At 37.9% G+C, this 18,421-nt stretch overlaps 1 protein-coding gene across 1 annotated transcript; it reads right to left on the reverse strand.

Moving 5' to 3' along the window:
* Window positions 1–9,983: 9,983 nt before the first annotated feature.
* LOC139726928 (proteasome subunit beta type-5-like) lies at window positions 9,984–18,390 on the reverse strand. The gene is made up of 7 exons (XM_071637917.1): window positions 18,243–18,390; window positions 14,779–14,923; window positions 14,226–14,337; window positions 13,046–13,145; window positions 11,952–11,981; window positions 10,847–11,051; window positions 9,984–10,465 (listed from the first exon to the last, which is right to left on the reverse strand). The coding sequence occupies exons 1-7, from the start codon at window positions 18,378–18,380 to the stop codon at window positions 10,371–10,373; spliced, it is 825 nt and encodes a 274-aa protein (XP_071494018.1). The 5' UTR covers window positions 18,381–18,390; the 3' UTR covers window positions 9,984–10,370.
* Window positions 18,391–18,421: the final 31 nt, after the last annotated feature.

Below are 18,421 nucleotides of genomic sequence, written 5' to 3' on the forward strand. Positions count from 1 at the left end.
ATCATCATTGATAGAAGCCTCTGTGTAGCCACATTTATGCAGAAATTTGCATGAGAGTGGATCACCTAAAGCAGCATGTATTACAGGTCATTTTGTGACTGCAAATACAAATTAGCTGAGATGGGTGCATTGGTGATTGTTTGGTCAGATATAGGAGAGAGTTGTTTCTTCCGTGGCCTTTTGTTTTTAAAGATTGTGTACCCCGTCAAACATAGAAAGAGGTATTTCTGTGCGATTGTGGAGTAAAGAGCTGTCCAGGTACAATGGGAGATTTAAAATAAAACTAAGTACTTCACCCTACGGTGTCATCTGAATTATCAGAATACTAAGAAAATATTCATGTAATTTTGCTTTTTTTGTTGTTGTTGTTTTATTTGTTTTTGTTTTGTATGCTTAATCTTCAAAAAAGTGAACAAGTGTTCAATTTTGCATTTGATCCTGTCAATATTTCAGAATTTATGCATTTGTATATATTTATGAAAACAGATATATTAGAAGATGCAGGTGTTACTATTTTATTTGTGTTGTAAAGCTGTTAGTACTTCTAATCTGTAGATCCTACTTGCATTGGTGTGCATTGTTAACACATACTGCATCATTTTTTTGTCCAGTTGTCATATGTTTCATCACTTTCTCCAGTTTCTTGTACACCAGTGTATCTTTAATTTTTTTGCAGTAACTGGCAGAATCTGTCTGAAACTGGAGTCATTTCATTCTTGGGTAAGAGAATGACTCTTAAAGTGCTGCTGCTGTGTATTTGTTGGGAATCTCGTGTTTGGTCGGGAAATTTCGCTTTCTTCTCCTTCGTGCAATCAATCATGCATTGGTGCAGCATATTTTTATATGATGGTAGTTTGTCTATTAAAATGTACAAGTGAGCACTGCTAATTTGACTTGTGTCTACCAGTGTGGTTATGAACAGAAGTCAAGGGTATCTTTGGCATGGATGAAGTTACCTTCGTTTTCTTTCTTATTTTGAGCAAATTAAGCAAGTAATAATAGTCTCACTACGATGGCACGTTTTGTTTACAACCCACATGATATCCACACACCGTGTCCAAGGTATCATACTTGCATCAACTAAAGTACATGTTCTTAATGTCTGAGATTCTAGGTACCTGTGGTTCCCTGGCTAGTGATTTTGGTCCCATCCTCTGCTATTAGCTGCATCATTTAGGACACCTGTTTTCGTTACCAAAGGCTTACGCACTGACCAGATGTTGAATCCTGCATGGTTATGACAAGATGGTCTAATGTTACTGTGAAAAAAAGAAAAAATAATAAAGAGAGGTCAATGTTCTGAACTATTTGAGGTACTAGAAAGTTCAACTTCTGAGATGCTTCTGAGATGTGAAATGTAAGGCTTGACCCAGTTTTATACAAAAGTAGAGGTGCCCCATAGTGGGTCTGGAAAAGGAAATGCTTCGTATTCTTACAGCAAGATATGGTTTATCGTTCTAGCAGAAAATTGTCCAAAGGAAAAAAAGAAAGAAAGAATAAAATGAGATGCATTGTATGAATTGAATTAGGGGCAGGATTGTCTGTTGTATGGAGCAGTCTGTTACTTGAGGGAGCTAATCTGTATGTGGCAGCATCTCAAATTCTTTGTTGTAAGAGAGCAGTTACCACCATAAACTTTCACAATGTAAACAGGCATTTGAGTACAGGGGACTCCTGTTATTTTTGAATTCTTTTGTTATGTCGAAATTTTGTTATAGTGAAACACTCAAGTATATGAAGATATTATATAGATGATGAGTCTGGGACCTAAGTTTTAAATTTGTCTGAACAAGAACTTTGTTATAATTGTTTGCACTGTAAGGGGAATGCACTGTGTTTGATATTGTTATTATTTTCATAGTACACCATGTAGTACCCACAGTTTCAATTGCATTCCACCATTAGAGTTTAGCGAAGCAAAGCAGAATGATGACAGAAGCTTTCAGTTCTTGTCTATCTCTTTGCATTTTTTTTTTTTCCCAGCAGCATATACTTTCCTTCTTAATGCCATGCATCTTTGTAGTATCCGGTCTACACAGTTCGATCCTTTGCTTTAAACTCGGTTCGACTTGTTTGTTTGACTATATATAATCTCGGATATAAAGGAAAGGAAATGTAACGAAATGTACAGAGAGGTACCTTTCTTGTGGAGGAAAGATTACTGTAAAACCAATTTCGCATGAAAGTTCTGGTCTACACTATATGCATTGAATGCCAACGGCAGTTCGCAAAAGGTCGTTAGCTCCAATTTGTGAAAATTTCATGCCACAAACATATCTTGTTTTACAATATTGCATCTGTGCTGAGTTTGACAAGATCTGTAGCCATTTATCATGGCCCTGTTTTACAGATTGGAGATGGATTTTTTCCCCCTTCTTTTTTAAAGAAGAGAATGATTTCGACATGTTTTGTGTGCAGAGTATGTGTAGGTAGTGTTGTGCTTTGCCTACCTATTAACTGTGGTAGACAAAGGAAGATAACTCCTGTAGATAATGTCTCATTGTCATCCATTAATTTTCCTGAACATTAACAGCGGTTTGCGTCATTAGCAGACAATGTATCACTCTGTTTGCGTAGTGCACAAGGCGGTACAAAGTTGGTGGAATTATGTCAACGGCGCAAGTGAAACGGACAGGCCTTAAGGGGGCATCCATCACTGGTTGTACACATTCTGTGTTCGTGACGAGTCCAGCTAGATTTCGTTTATGCAGTGTGGAACGTAGACTAACGTGTAGTGCAATTGTGCAGTCAAGTGTATGTCGTCGTACAGCACTAATCTTTGGTGTAGGATCTCCTCTGAAACACTGAATAGGTAGATATTCGTTTAATCGCAAGTCCGAATAATGTATTATAAAGTGCCTTCAGAACTTTCTCAGTGCGTGAGAAGTTACATCTTTCTACTCTGCTTTGTAAATGTACTGCCAAGAGTTAGAGAAAAATAAATTAAAAAAAAAGATTGAAGAGGAGGTCAAGTTATGTAATTCACTCTAGAGAGATAGTTTCCCACTGTTATGATGTATTAGCGTGTCAGCGCAGTCTGTAACTTGTCTGGTAGTTTTTTTTCCCCACATACAGATGTGTGTGTGTCGTCATCCTATCACAGAATTAGCCTTTCGACTCCTGCTCGGTTTGGTGTATGATGTGCATATATATTTGGCAATAGATGTCAGTGTGTTATCCTTTTTTCATGAGGCAGTTTGTCTTTTTGTTGTTTTTTTATAACTAAATGTGATGTCTTAACATAGTACAGTATTTGTCATTAGATATTGACACGTTTTCTTGCGAGCAGATGGAGAGAACATTTTATGTAGGAAGTACATGTACAGTGTAGTACCTGACAAAATATGATTAACCAAAATACATAAAATTGTGAGAACTATTTTTTTCTTAATTTTTTTTGCCAATCTGTAATTCCCCCCTCTTGGCATTGGTACATTATTTCACTCTCGGATGAACATTTGTGATGACTGGCATCTTGTGTGATTTGTAAGAAAACTGCACCAATGATGGAAGTTGATGGAAATCTCTTACAAAGTTCATTGCTATAAGGTTGGTATGATAATCTACAGCCATCTTGTAGATTTCTGCCAAATATGATGTACGTGTATGTTGCTATTATGTCTAATGTTGAATTTAGCTCATTTACACTTGGGTGTTATGATTTTCATTTTTCCCATGAGATTGTGAAGTGTCGGTTTCGGGCAGAGACGAGCTTATATGTTGCATCTCTGTCGGTGCTGCCCGGTTGCATATGTACATTTGGCAAATTATTGGTGAAATGCAGCAAATAATCTTTTCTGTATAGAAAAAAAAAGAAATATTTTTCCGCAGCAAGTGTATGATATTTGAAGAGGGGAAGAAAAAGAAAGAGCGGTCAATCGTGAAACAGGTCCATGTTTTTGGAAGTTACCTGTATCTGACTTGGTGTATTCAATGTCTGGTTAGAGTTATAGTATTGTATCATACACAGGCTTTTTGTTGTCATCTGCAATTATGCATATCCCCCCCCCCCCCCAATTTTATGACGTACATAATTTATTTCTGCATTCTGATTTTGTGTGAGCTTGTTTCGTGGCAGAGGATAGAAGAGAAAAGTGAGGGAGTGAGCGTGTGTGTGTGTGAGAGAGAGAGTTTTCAGCTAGCGTGGAAAAATGTGTAAAATAGACTTGTAATAAAGCACTTGTAAATCAGTAAATACTACAAAAAAGCATATTATGGATTGGTATGATTTATGTACAAGAATAAACAGATAAAATTGTATGAAATGGACCAAAAATTGCTTTGTTGTGCCCTTCTTTAACATTCAACAGTCACACGTCATTATGTGTGTGCGTGCGTGTGTGTGTGTGTAGTGTGTGTTTGTGTGTACATTTGTGTCTCTGTCTGGGTGTGTGTTGCAGTCAATGTGGTTATTGACTTCATTAATGTTACAAACTGTTGTAATCTTTTTTTCTTTTCTTTTTTGTTAATATTGCTGCATTCCCTAAATTCTCATATATACAGGGCTCTACATTAGCAGTGGCCTGGTGCAGATGGTCCAGGGCCACCAAAATGTGATGACGGGACACCAAATTTCAAATTAACGGAATTAATTGAATCAATTGATTAAAGGTCCAGTTTACCTTTGGGAGCAGTGATTTAAAAAGTGTTCAAGATATCACATTTGATGCACATGTGTAGGTCTGTTGTATCACAAAACATCCTACCATATAACATTTTCGCAATAAAGCCTAAAATATAAGAAGATAGCAGTGTTTTTCTCAATAAACCGAAACTGTAGATGGTTTAGTCTAGAAACATTTTTATTTTAACTATTGTTCACATTTTGTGTATTTAACAACACTTAACATCAATTATACAGATTCAAATTTTTACAGTGGTTGTATCTAGCCCTAACTCACATTTTAGAACTATTTTGAAGCACTAATGCTGGGTTTTTGTTTCATCTGCAAATGGTAAATTATGTTTTTAAAATACCTTAGAATAAGGGCAATATGGTACTTATCTGGATATTGTTTGTTGCTTATATATCAGCTTCGCACGATATCAATCCCCTCACACTCGTTCATGAACCCCATTCATGTAAACCAGTACAAACCAGTGCAGTTCCTCAGGCCTAAAACGTGATTTTAAAAATCAAAAGAACAGAAATAGGCCAAAAAACAAACAAGTTATTAAAATAAAGTAAATTGTACAAAAAAATCCCCATGTTACAGTTGCACATGCAAACTTATTTGCTTGGTTTTTGGTGTTTTTTTTTTTTAGAATAACACGCAGTATTTAATGCTATCCAATATACAATACAAGTGTTGAAAGTCAAAATGGCCACTGACCTGTCTATAGCAGTCACCTGTCTATAGGGGCCACTACTGTTGTATCCCTTGGGTGGCCATTATTTGGGTTTAATTCCTATTCAATGAAAACTTCCTCCATTTACTGGAATCAACTTAAAGGGACTGTACAGTTCTGGTTGAGGTGGGGATTCAGGTTTATAACATTCCTAAGTGAGATAATGAGAAACCTCTTATGAAATATGAAAGATCATGTAATGTTAAGGATTCAATGTTTATTTGATGAAAATTAGTTTTCAAATGGCTGAGATATCCAAAAAAGTGATAATAATAAAAGGCGACAGGCCACGCCTTTTATTAGGATCTCTTCGTTTCACCTTGCTTTTGGATATCTCAGCCATTTCAAAACCAATTTTCATCAAATAAACTTTTGATACCCCTTAGAATTGCATGGTCTTTGACATCTCATAGAGTACAGTAGTTTCTGAATATCTCACAAAACGTTAAAAGCTAAATCCTCACCTCGACCAGAACTGTACACACCCTTTAATTATGAAAGGATGTGATTTTCAATGAATTAACATCTGGAAAGCCAACATAGGAGGGCACCCTATCACGGGGACTGCCAGTGCTGTATATAAAGAGAGTCTGGACAACTGCTAAATTGGATGTCATGTCACTACTCAGCGTATTACGCGTTAGAGGGTTAGCGTGTACGCCAAGACGTAATAATGAAAGTAAGCCAAATAAGGGGTAGTGAACAATGGGCACCGAGTATGAGCACACTTTGGTAACGACATGGCTCCACGAAGATCACAGGATCAGTTTTGACCAATCACAGGCTTCAAACTAGAAATGTCGCTACAGCGACTGGTTATACCGCCGCCAAACAACATTTCATAAGCTTTGGTCAAAACAACATTTGATAAGCTTTGGTCAAAAAACTGAGGAAGTAGTTAAATCCGCAAGATCTTTCCTTGATCTTCTGCCATTAATATGCCGTTACCATGGCAACGTACTTTCGAGTACTGTCGAAAAATGCGTCTTGCACATCTACAACCAAAGGCACACATCTGTACCAAGTTTCATGGAAATTGGGCAAAAACTGAGGAAGTAGTTTGCAACACAAAATTTACCATCATTTTGGCTCATAATATGTGAGCTGTTATCATGGCAACATACTTTTTGTCACTGTCAAGAAATGTGTCATGCTGACCTATATCCTAAGACAAACATTCAATATGAATTCCATGAGAATTGGAAGAACACTGATGAAGCAGTTTTGCCATGAAGCATTTTGCCCTATATTTTACCAATAACATGCCGTTACCATGGCAACGCACTTTTTGCCACTGCGGAAATATGTGTCTTGCACATTAACATATTCAGATGAACATCTGTACCTAATTTCATAAAAATTGATCAAAAACTGTGGGAGGAGTTCGCGACGCAAGATTTGTACCCATTTTTGCCCATAATATGCCATTACCATGGCAACGTACTTTTGGGTACTGTCAAAAAATATGTCTTGCACATCTACAACCCAAGGCACACATCTGTGCCAAGTTTTATGGGAATCGGTTGAAAACTGAGGAAGTAGTTCGCGACGCAAGATTTGCAACGGACCGACCGCCCGACCGCCCGACCGTCCGCTGATTCCTGTATACCCCCTTCAAACTTCGTTTGGCGGGGGTATAAACACATAAGCTGAAAACAAAGTTGGCCAGACTCACTTCATATACAGCACTGGGATAGGACTGCTAACACATCAGCACTACACACCGTCGGGGACTCACAGACGTGCATGCCCCATTTCGCCAGTAAACACAGAATCATGCACACTGCACTACAACCAAGAAAAGACATCAAAAAGGTATACAGTTTCTCATCGTGTTCTGCTCATTCAGCAGGTTTTACTCACACTGACTGAAGAAAAAACACAAACAAATGTACACCTTATTTCACTTGCATGCTTAACCCTTGACAAGAAAAGAGTTCATATTGTATTTTCACTAAATAACATACATGTCATATTATTCCAACAGAAAAGTTATGGGGAAAATATGGGAATGTTATAAAAACAAGCGTTTCTATACTATTGGTTTGGGTTTTTTTTTTCAATTACCCTATTGCTTCCTAGCAGTGAGGAAAGACCATTAGATATAGAATTGATCGAGATGTGCTCATCACAAGTTCATGACAGAAATGTTGGTATTTTGTCATTTCATTGTTGCTGTTTTTATCATCTCGATGTTTTGTACAGGAGAGACAAATTCGTCCCGCCCAAGCAAGAAGGTAATGTAGTCTCCTAGAGTCATGAATTCATTGACATAAAATCCATCACCTCTTGTGGTACACCCACGAAATTGCTACCGTAAGAAAATAACGACATTAATGCTAACTCTTACGTATGTTTTTGAGTATGATAGGACTACAAATTGAAGAATCGGTGATCATGTCATTAATCAGCCACATGAATGTTTGGACACTTTCAACAGGTTTTTGATATGAAAGCACAGATCTCACCGAGTTAACTAAATAACCGTATAATTTCAGAGCTTCTGATGAGACTTGTAGTGAACACTCCAGTACGCCAATACAAGTATTTGAAAGTGACTAGATTTTTCTCTTGTTGTTTGCTAGGGTGGTCTGATTTGACTCTCTCATGATATATAAACAAGAATATGATGAGACAACAGTTAAGTTAGCGAGAATATCATTCTCAACTGGCTCAGTTGTATCAAAGTCTACTTAAACAGCAAATATCATACGCAATCTGATGGACACTCTGTATTACGAAATTTGAATGACAAGGTGTTGGAAAAACTCTCATCTTATACTCACGAACTTTCCAAGGACTGTCACAAAAACAAGCATGAATGAAAATGAGGCAAAAGTGCTTCATTTCTTGCTAAGAAAACATGTGACTAAAAGATCATGCCATGCCAGAGATTAACATCTCTTACACCACCCTGACAGTGAATGAATAATTGTACAATGGGAACACATTGACCTTTCTTACAGAAAGTTGGTGGCCTTCTGGTCTGAGCTTCCTAGCCAAGTTAGTCCATACTTAATTACCCCTACACATCTTTGATAAGCGCTATTTCCATTCCAGTTGGAAAGGACCGACACCTACCCCGACTCATTTACAATGCGCTTATATTACACTTTGTCATACAAACTTCAACAGGACTCTACAAACTTTGAGGACATTTTAACAGAAGCCCATTTCTTGTGGGGAAAAACAAAAATGGAGAAATTTGATGACAAACATGTTCTTAATTTGAATCAACAGTTATGCTGCAATTTATTTTACAAGGCTGCTAATGAAGCAATGAATGTTTGTACATGCATATAGAAATACATGGAATTGATGGGGTTTTTTCCATATGGTTTTGTCCACTGAACCACAGTAGCTCTGTGATGTCAATGACTTGAATGTCACTGTGTTCAACACAACATGCATATTTTGTCCTATGTATTATGTACAGGGGAAACTCGGTATAACGAACACTGCTATAACGAGATATCGGTTATAACGAGGAAATTTTCTCGGTCCCAAATTTCCTTCCACACAAGTCTACGTAAAATGCTACTCTTATAGCGAGATCGGCTATAACGAAATAACTGCTATAACGAGATAAATTTTGTGACTTCCAAACAAAGAAAAACATAGTAAATCAAACCTGCTATAGCGAGGTAAAGCAAAATGCCTTCGGTAAAGCTTTACATCGCCTGTGCTATCATCTTCCGAGATTGTAAAGCTTGATGCGCCAAAAACTGTCTTGCACACACATAATCATTTTCTTCAATGCACTCCAGCTAGCACTGCATGTTGTACGTGTGAAGTGTGTGTGTGCACGCACACTGATACATGCAGAAAATGTGGTGGGACGGCCATAATGTATGCATGACATCATCATGACGTTTAGCAGGTGTGAGGCAATCTGATGCTGTGATTGGCCTTCTACTTAGGGAATTCCCCGTCTTCACACACACGCAGTCATAATGTACATACAGAATGTGTCACATACACACACAGCATTGTGCAGACCATATTCAAGCTTTCCACACAACACACACCCATTCGATAACCAGATACCAATCCACAGACGATCTTGATACAATCGCAAGCTATATAAATTTACAAATTCAAACATCTACAATTAATAAGAAACACATTCTTGATATGGATTTCCTTGGCAAAAACATCTTCTTACCCATAAAGGTGAGTAATTCCCTCACACACAATATCAAGTTTTCAGTATTGATTGAAATATGAAGGGTAGTCCCACATGTGCAAATTAATGTCATTATTTTATGCCTTCTTTTATGCCTACTGATATAACGAGATATCGGCTATAACGAGGAAAATGACTCGGTCCCGACCATCTCGTTATATCGAGTTTCCACTGTATTAGTGTATTGGGAACAGCGGGAATGGACAGCGAGAAGCATTTCCCGGGCATCTTTTTCTACAACAATCCCATCAACATGGCATGCCCCTTAGCCAATACTATTGCCTTGCATAACAATTTACTCCAGGGAATTTGCTTTGCTGTCCTCACATACTTGCTCATCTTTGTTATTGCAAGTAGCAATACTTGTTTTTACTGAGAAGTAATTTATTTCACACCATATTTCTAATTCAATTTAACTCACACTTTCGATACTGCTGATCCATACACTTTCCTCACATGCATATTGTTGTGAAAACATGGCCTCCAAATGTCTTTCAAGTTATGCTGTCCCTTTTAAGTATCAAGTGACTAACTGTAAAACCAGAAATTTTCGAGTGGGGCCTACATGAAATTTTCACGAATTTCGCAAGGAGACAGGAATCGCTTACGTAAAATGCATGCAGAAGTGTTTGTCTACACAATTCGCGAAAATTTCATGCTGCAAATATTTTAGGGTTTAGAGTATTACGTTCTATAAAACAAAAGAATCATCAAAAGAATGATATTTATCACTCTTTCTCTTTTTGTCACCAAACTAGCATGGCAGTTTACCACAGGAAATGAGCTCCTTGTTTAAACAACTCCTCGATTTAACAACTCCTGGTCAATCCACTCATTATTTCTTCTCCTTCTCTTCGGCGTATCTGTAGTGGAGATCCTTTACGTCTGTCTGAGACACCTTCACCCAGCCAGTTTCCTGCATGTGGTACACTGAGAGAGAGAGATTGAGATGGTAAGACTGAAGCTTATATGCAGATCTTTTTCAAACGGACATTTGTCCCTGTACACTTGTCCCTGTGTTTAAATTCACTCTACCCACAGCTTGAACTTACAGTGACGTCACAGAAGTAGAACTAAACAAAGAAAATGTACAAGGAGTTTCACAAGGAAATTAATGCAATTTTCAATAACATAAATATTTCATAACTTTTGAACATATTTTCAATTTTTCATTGGGTGCTTCACAAGTCTTCTTTCATTTACTACACCCATAAATATTTTTGAGGAAACTCCTTTTCCTATGTTTGAATAGCTTGAACAGCATTATGGGAGCAAAGAATGATATATCTAAAATGAAAAAGCTTCACTCACGGTTCACCACTCCTCCTGAGTATGCATCCCGGTGCGTGGCGTGATAGATCGACCTCTGACCCAGGTCGTAGGCTTCTTCCACACTCAACTCCCACTTGTGGCCCTCGTCGAGGACACCGTAGGCGTACGTCGACCCGGAGCCGACGGAGAAGAGGTTGTTGGTCAAACGGTTGCCATCGCTGTCCACATAATACAGACCAGGCCCCTGAATGATGCAAGAAATAGTATATAAATGACGACCACTGAGGGAAAGAAAATATGGAATGATCTGTCTGAAGAGTTTGAAATGGTCCTGAGGGAGGTGAAAAGGTCCCTAAACTTTGTCTTGGGACTTCTAACCTCCAAAACTGGCACTTAAAACCCCGAGGTTAGAACATTCTAGTTCATCAGTTATCTGCACGTCGACTGGCTAGCATTTTCAGTGCCAAACCTCACTCAAACCAAACACATGTTCAACCATTATCCTGTAAATACACGGTGGGAAATATTCCAATTATTGCAGTGCACTGTAACTTGGTCCCATTACAATGCTGTAGCTGAAAGATTAATAGTATGATGATCATTTTTTATAGACCTACCAGGATGAAACAAACACATGGAAATGGACATAAAATCATATGCTATCGAAGCAGAGATTATAGAGATTTATAGTAACCACCAGTATTTGAGACACCTTTATCAGCAGTGTCATCGTAAATACAGACAGCTGCTAGGTATCAAGGGAGCGATAAATTGGTAACAATATATGTATACCCCTAGCAAGAAATGATAGAAAGTGCTGCATTTGAGAATATCTCTCGTAAAGAAGAAGAAGAAGAAGAAGAAGAAAAAAAAAACCTCAAAGGAACTGTACGCTTGCAAAACTTAAAACTTGTTTCACTGGAAAGAGGCTGCATGTAGATACGTTGTTTTGCCATCTCACAGCCGATTACACATGTTCAAAATTCAGAACAGCTGTTGACCTGTCTGTAGTGGTCACCTATTTGCAGCAGTAACATATGGCACTTCTTCTGGGTAGCTGCTATAGGTGGGTAAAGTGTATTTCACTACTGAAGCAGTGACAAATAATTGTAGCTGCTATTCCCAAATGAAATGCACAACTTACTCGCTTGTCCCATCCGCAGATCATCGTACCCTGAGAAGAATATGGAAAAGAGAAGTACATCGAGTGTGAATAAGCACAAAGTCAAGACCAATGGATACTGTCTCCAATGAATACAGGTAGCAATAACTATATATGGAAGTGTCATTTGCATTTATAGGAACAAAGAGATCGAAAAATGGAGACTTACAAAGAATTACCTATACTGTATAACCAAAAGGGTTCATATGCACTTTAATTTTGTGAATTTCACAAAAGACAAGATTCGCAAAATTAAAACGCGACTGAAAGTTCTTCTACACTGCATGCATCGAATGCCAGTGGCAATTCGCAAAAATGTCATGTCGCGAAAAAGACCGTCGGCTCTAATTTGCACAGATTTCATGCCACAAAAATATCTTGTTTTACAGTAGTCTTGCTAAACAGTCACTAAACTACATAGGTGGAGGGGAAACACTGTTTATCCATTTTTCAGTTTCTGACTTGCACTTGCCATAATGATAATGATAAGTCATGTCTAAATTCAGAGTCAGGAGAGATCAAGCATCAAATTGATTTAAACGTCTTTACCATGGAAAAACTTTAAGATGAACTGCTTGAAATACAGTGGACTCCCGTTATAATGAAGTGCCCGGGACTGGCAGTTTTCTTTTGCTATATCAAAATTTCGTTATAACAGAACAAATAAACAATAAAGAACATAGAGTTGATAATGTTGGAGCCTAAATTTTTACTTCGTAGTATAATCGGAATTTCGCTATAACCGTGTTCGTTATAACGGGAGTGCACTGTACATAAAAATGTTCATATTGGATGCCCGACAAGGCATCAACGTGTAATCACTCCACCTCCCCCCCCCCACCCCCCAAATCAATCAACCAAATGCTGCCCTTTTCTTGTCCTTAATCTCCGTCCCATGAAAACAAGCTATAAACTTGTCTAGGTCACTTTAGCTGTCACTACATTAATCCATCATACATGTATCATCATTTATATACCATCACCTTTGTGAACATCAGAGTCTAGCAAATCATCACAAAAACAAATTAATATCCTATTCAAACTTCACTTGTCAGTGACATAGAAGGGCTCCTTACCACAGACAGTCCCATGCCCTTGTAGTTGTACAGCATGTTGGCCAGAAGTTTGGAGGCAGCTGCCACTGATATCCTCTCCTTGTTCCGCAATTCATAAATTCTGTAAAGTGAGAGTTTTACAAAGGTTCAATCACTGCAAAGTATGCAAAAGGATTGAACTCCCGATAGATACTTGATAACCCGAGTCCTCATAGCTGTCTTGCTATTCTTTGCAATGATTTTGCATCCAAGCAGAATAACTTCTCTTATGACATTTTATGGATGAGTGTTGAGCATGCTTATTACTAAGTGTGGTCAAGAGTGATGTTCAGAAGATAAATATAGAAAAAAATATCATGGAGATGTTCACCTCAGAGACAAGATACAAAATTATAACATTCAACATATAATGTAATACGTACAGAATCTTATGCAAGCATTGTCATTGTTCTATAATGGTGAAAGATCTTTCAGTCTTCTACCAGCATACCTAATATGACCCCCTGAAACTCCAATGCCATAACTTTATAAAAATAGGATCTTTTTATCAATAAGTCCTCTCAGATTTTCATTGACAATATGCTGACACTGCATTCCATCCACAGTTGCAGTCGTAGTAGTGGAAATAATAATAACAATAATAATAATAATAATAATAATAATAATAATAATAATAATAATAATAATAACAACAACAAAGGTCAAACTGATAAAAAAATCTGGATATCATTATCGCTGTCAACTACCCTCACATATTATCATTATTACATGTACTTCTATTACTTCGACTAATCAATAATAATGATGGTGATGGTGATGATAATGATGATGATCTTTATCATCACTTATTTCCTTGAGTTCAATATCTCCGACTGAAGAATCAATCGTTCTTATACATTGCCCACCCCCCCCGCAATAAAAATATAATAATAATAATAATAATAATAATAATAATAATAATAATAATAATAATAATAACAATAACAATATTGTTAATAATATTAATAATAATAATAATAATAATAATAATAATAATAATAATAATAATAATAATAATAATAATAATAATAATAATAATAATAATAATAATAATAACAATAACAGTAATATTATAACAATAATAATAATTAAAAAAAAAAAAACAGACTGGCTCCATCGCAACCCCTGGCCACACAACAGGAGGTCCCATAAGAAGTCCCACCTGCACTGCTCAGCCAGCACCCTTTCCCAGAAGGCACAGTCTGCAGCACCCCCAGCCATGGTTCCCAGGAGGTAGGGGTTGATCTCAATCACTTTCTTCACCGCCTGGGAAGCTTTAAGAGTAAAAAAGCATGACAAATATTAAACAGGGGCAAAACATTGACATTTTGAGAAGCTATTCACACAGTAAAACTCTACAAATTCTTGGTACAGAAGAAAATACATGAAACTGCATTAATGCAAAGTTTCTTTGAGCAGTGTGGACAAAATATCTTTTTTCAGGACACAAGTTTACAGAATGACCTTGTCTGGTCGTAAAAAGTCAATTTCATCTAGGAACAATACAAACAAAAATGCAGACACAGTTATTTAGCACAGAGTTACGGAAAGGCTACCAAAGAATGCAACTGCCAAGTCAACATGTACATCTGGCCGGTAACAAAGAAAGAACAGGCTCTGCAATAAACTTATATGCATTTTCTGATCATGCAAGGCAGATAAATAAATCTTCATCAAATCCTGGATGATGCCTATATGGGAAAGTGTTGTCTTACCAATGTAAGAACCAGCTGTTGCCCTTGAATCCACAGCAATTATGACACCATGTTGGAACTTGAACCCCAGAGTTGTGGTACCATGGAGAAACCGAATCTTGGGGCCGCTCTCATTGTCTGCTATACTGGCCAGGAAATCAGCAGGCTACATGTGGGAAAGGGGCAGTGTACAAGAGTGTAATAGTATGTTGATCATAACCATTCAATCATAGCACTGCACCTCTACCATACGGCAACTCATAAACATGACTATCCTCGTCTATTCTTACACAGCTATGGAGTGTACATTACTACATTATCAACAACCCAGAATAAAAGTGTTAGCAATGTTTGAATACCACTCACCATAATAACAAATTTGGTGGTGGTATTCATATGGTAACATTTGATGAAAATTGTAAGAAAAATATCTATTTAACAAGTAACGCTAGAGTCTACAAGTCCTCAACCAGGACAACTCACCAAAATCCCAGAATATTGGTCTGTTGTTGATGACGGTAAATTGTTAGGTACAGTACTAACTATTAGACCACTCTACAGTGCATTTCTAATTTGAGTTTTATACATGTATGTACATCATAAATTCATATGGTTTAAATTCATATTAGGCCTAGGCCTTGAATCTATAGGTTTCTACATGATTAACATGACAGTTTTAGACAGCCAAGGTCTTCTTCTTCTTCTGGTAGTCTTGCATCCTTCATCACGTAATTATCAGTTCATTCATCTAACTGTTATCAATTTACCATGGTATTCATGTGTTTGCAAGAACTAGGCCCTACTTATCTACAACAGCTGATAACAAAATATCGTCCAGCAAGAAATCTTTGCTCTCAATCCAAACTTCTGTTGCATACCCCCACAATATCAACACAATTTTACGGTGCAAGATCTTTTCAACTTGCAGCAGCAGAGTTAGGGAACAAATTACCCACGTATCTCAAGCAAACCAATACAGTAACAAGTTAGATGATTTTAAGCGTTTGTTGAAAACACATCTTTTTAAAATGTCTGTGGATTTTAATGTGTAACACTATACAATGTTGGTCACAATTACAGCTCTTTCACTTTTCATCTTGTTTTGCCTCCTCTCTCTCTCTCTCTCTCATGTCTATTTTCCTAATTTCTGTTAGTTCCTTCCTTCCTTCAATGTGCATTTAGAGACATTAATCTATTTTGTGATATGTGCTATACAAATACGGTTTATCATTATTAGAGTATCTATTGATTAACGTTAAATTTACATCTTCTGTTCTGATCTCGAACATCTGTTAAATGTTATACCGTAGTTATGGGTAGACTCGGCCTAGCGGGTAAAGTCGGCCCCCAGCGCGCGCATTTAAGTAGTTGTACTGTGCGCGCTGGGGGCCGACTTTACCCGCTAGGCCGAGTTTACCCATAATTACGGTACGTCTAACGTTAACAGTTAAAAGTTTTGAGTTAATGTTAGATCTAATAACATTGTTGAGCTTGAGGTTAGGTGAATTTGTTACGGGCGTCTAGAGTAAAAGCCCCAATTTTCGGACACTTTAAGCTTTTTTGCAATATTTATTCAACTCAAATAATACTCCAAAAAATTATATCTATAATAATGTATGTTACATATATCAACCTAATTTTTCCCAATATTTATTTTGTTGAACAGATCATAAAATTTCACAAAATCCCCAAATATTATGACCTTGTCAATTCCCCAAAATTTGGACAGCGTCTCCAAAATTCGGACACGCGCGTGATGTCAATACGCATACAAGGCCGCTGAAAAATCTGATCGCGCCATACCTTGTTGGCGCAAGGTTACATCGGGGATGTTGCAGCGCCCGTTCGTGTCCGACTTTTGGGGACTCTCCACTTGCATTCAGCCCCTGTAACGTTACATTTATTCACTGCATCGGCACGTACGGAGATTTTGTTTTTCTTTTGTGTTTTTGAGGATACCATCACACTCTGAGCTTGCGATAAACGAAAAATCTCGCAACAGAACAGCGTAATTTTTCAATATTTAGCGCTTTTTCGGCGACCCCGATTCTTTACACGGGACCCAATTAATTCGCCCACGCTTTGGAAAAGCTGCGGCGATTCCACGTTTTTGACGGCAAAATTTGGGATTTTAGATGGATTTTTGGAGGGGACTCAGGCACTTTTCTGTGGTGAATGAATGTGCTAGTATGTGAAACGATGTGATATGCTTGTGTTGTGACAGTCCACTTTGCTGCCTTGTGATATGTTAAGACTTGTAACACTAACCAGTGCTAACAGTTAACAAGTTAGAAATCTAACGTTAAGTGTCCGGATAATTGGAGGCCGGCCGAAAATTGGGGTTTTTACTCTAGCCTAGATCTTTTTATAGGGCATATCTAGCGTTAACCTTACTTGTCATTGACATGAAAACCTATGAACTCCACAATTTACCATGCACTGCTTTTGCCAAGTAAGTGCTTTAATATATCAATGCATGGAATAGAACCACCATTAATGGTTAAAGCCCAAACAAAGTTCTGGTAGGCCTGCAAAAGTTGTCAAATTTCGCTCCCAAATGTGAACGTATGCTTAGGAAATGTGCAGGATAACGATGTTATTACAAGATATTCGATGGGTAACGACGAAAATGCGAAATATTAACCAAAAAGGTTCAGTCTCAGAACTTACCCGAACGGGGTCAGGCTAAACTCGGACTCGGGGATAACTCGGCTTCGCTTTGACGGCGGGATTAGTTGTAATGGTTGTCCCTCTGATTGTATAGTGTTGTCCTATGGGAGCGGCCTGTATAAACTAGCGCTTCGTGTTCTGGCTTCTCGCAGTAATGGTCCGAGTTGTTACAACGCGCGCATCAAAAACCTCTTTTGCGCGCATGCAAAATTAGTGTGCGCCTATCAAGCACCTCTAAAACAATCAAAGGCGCTTGATAAACAACAACAAAAACTCCAAAGACCGCGCGTCTCAGCAACTGAGGGCCGCGCGCTGTCATTTTTGTTTTGTTTTGTACAGGATTACGTTAGCACGCACTTTCCTGTCCATTCAGTTAGGCCTCATTTGAATTATGCAGTGGCCAGTAATGTGGCGATCACTTACTGCGTGTGAATTGTCTGAAGTAGGGTCGAATTTTTCCCGAGACCGAGTTAGTCTGGAGCCTTCTGGAATAAAAGTCGGTTTTCCTACTATTATTATTTTTCTCAAAATACTCCAAATCGACTCATCATTCCGGCAAACCGCGTCAGCCAGGTAAGTTTCTTAGTGGACTCTTTCGATATATTGCAAGCAAAAATGAAATGGTGCTACACGGGTTCTCAAGCACTTACCGAAACTTAGTTTTCACTTTAAAGCATTGACCGGAATAACCATGCGCACATTGGTCAGTAGTTGTAACACACAATCTTTGCTTTGTCATGTCATTCCTGTCCAGACACCGCTGTAAAACAAGCATTTGGCATGATGGCAACGTAAGTGGCAAATCATCCTCTTACCTCTGAAATAGCTGGAACTGTAAATTTAGCATCTGAGAGAGGGTCATCTCCCGCAAAATTTACACCAAAGGCAGGTCGAGAGCATAACCTGGAGGAACTGTTCCCGAAAGTTTCTTCGCAAACCGATGCCAACGCCATTTTCACGAGTGTGTACGTACGTACGTACGTGTACGTGTGTG

The sequence above is a fragment of the Diadema antillarum genome, unplaced genomic scaffold, assembly GCF_040938485.1.
Source record: "Diadema antillarum isolate AM-2024a unplaced genomic scaffold, OU_Dant_1.0 scf00000017, whole genome shotgun sequence".
NCBI classification, from domain to species: Eukaryota; Metazoa; Echinodermata; class Echinoidea; order Diadematoida; family Diadematidae; genus Diadema; species Diadema antillarum.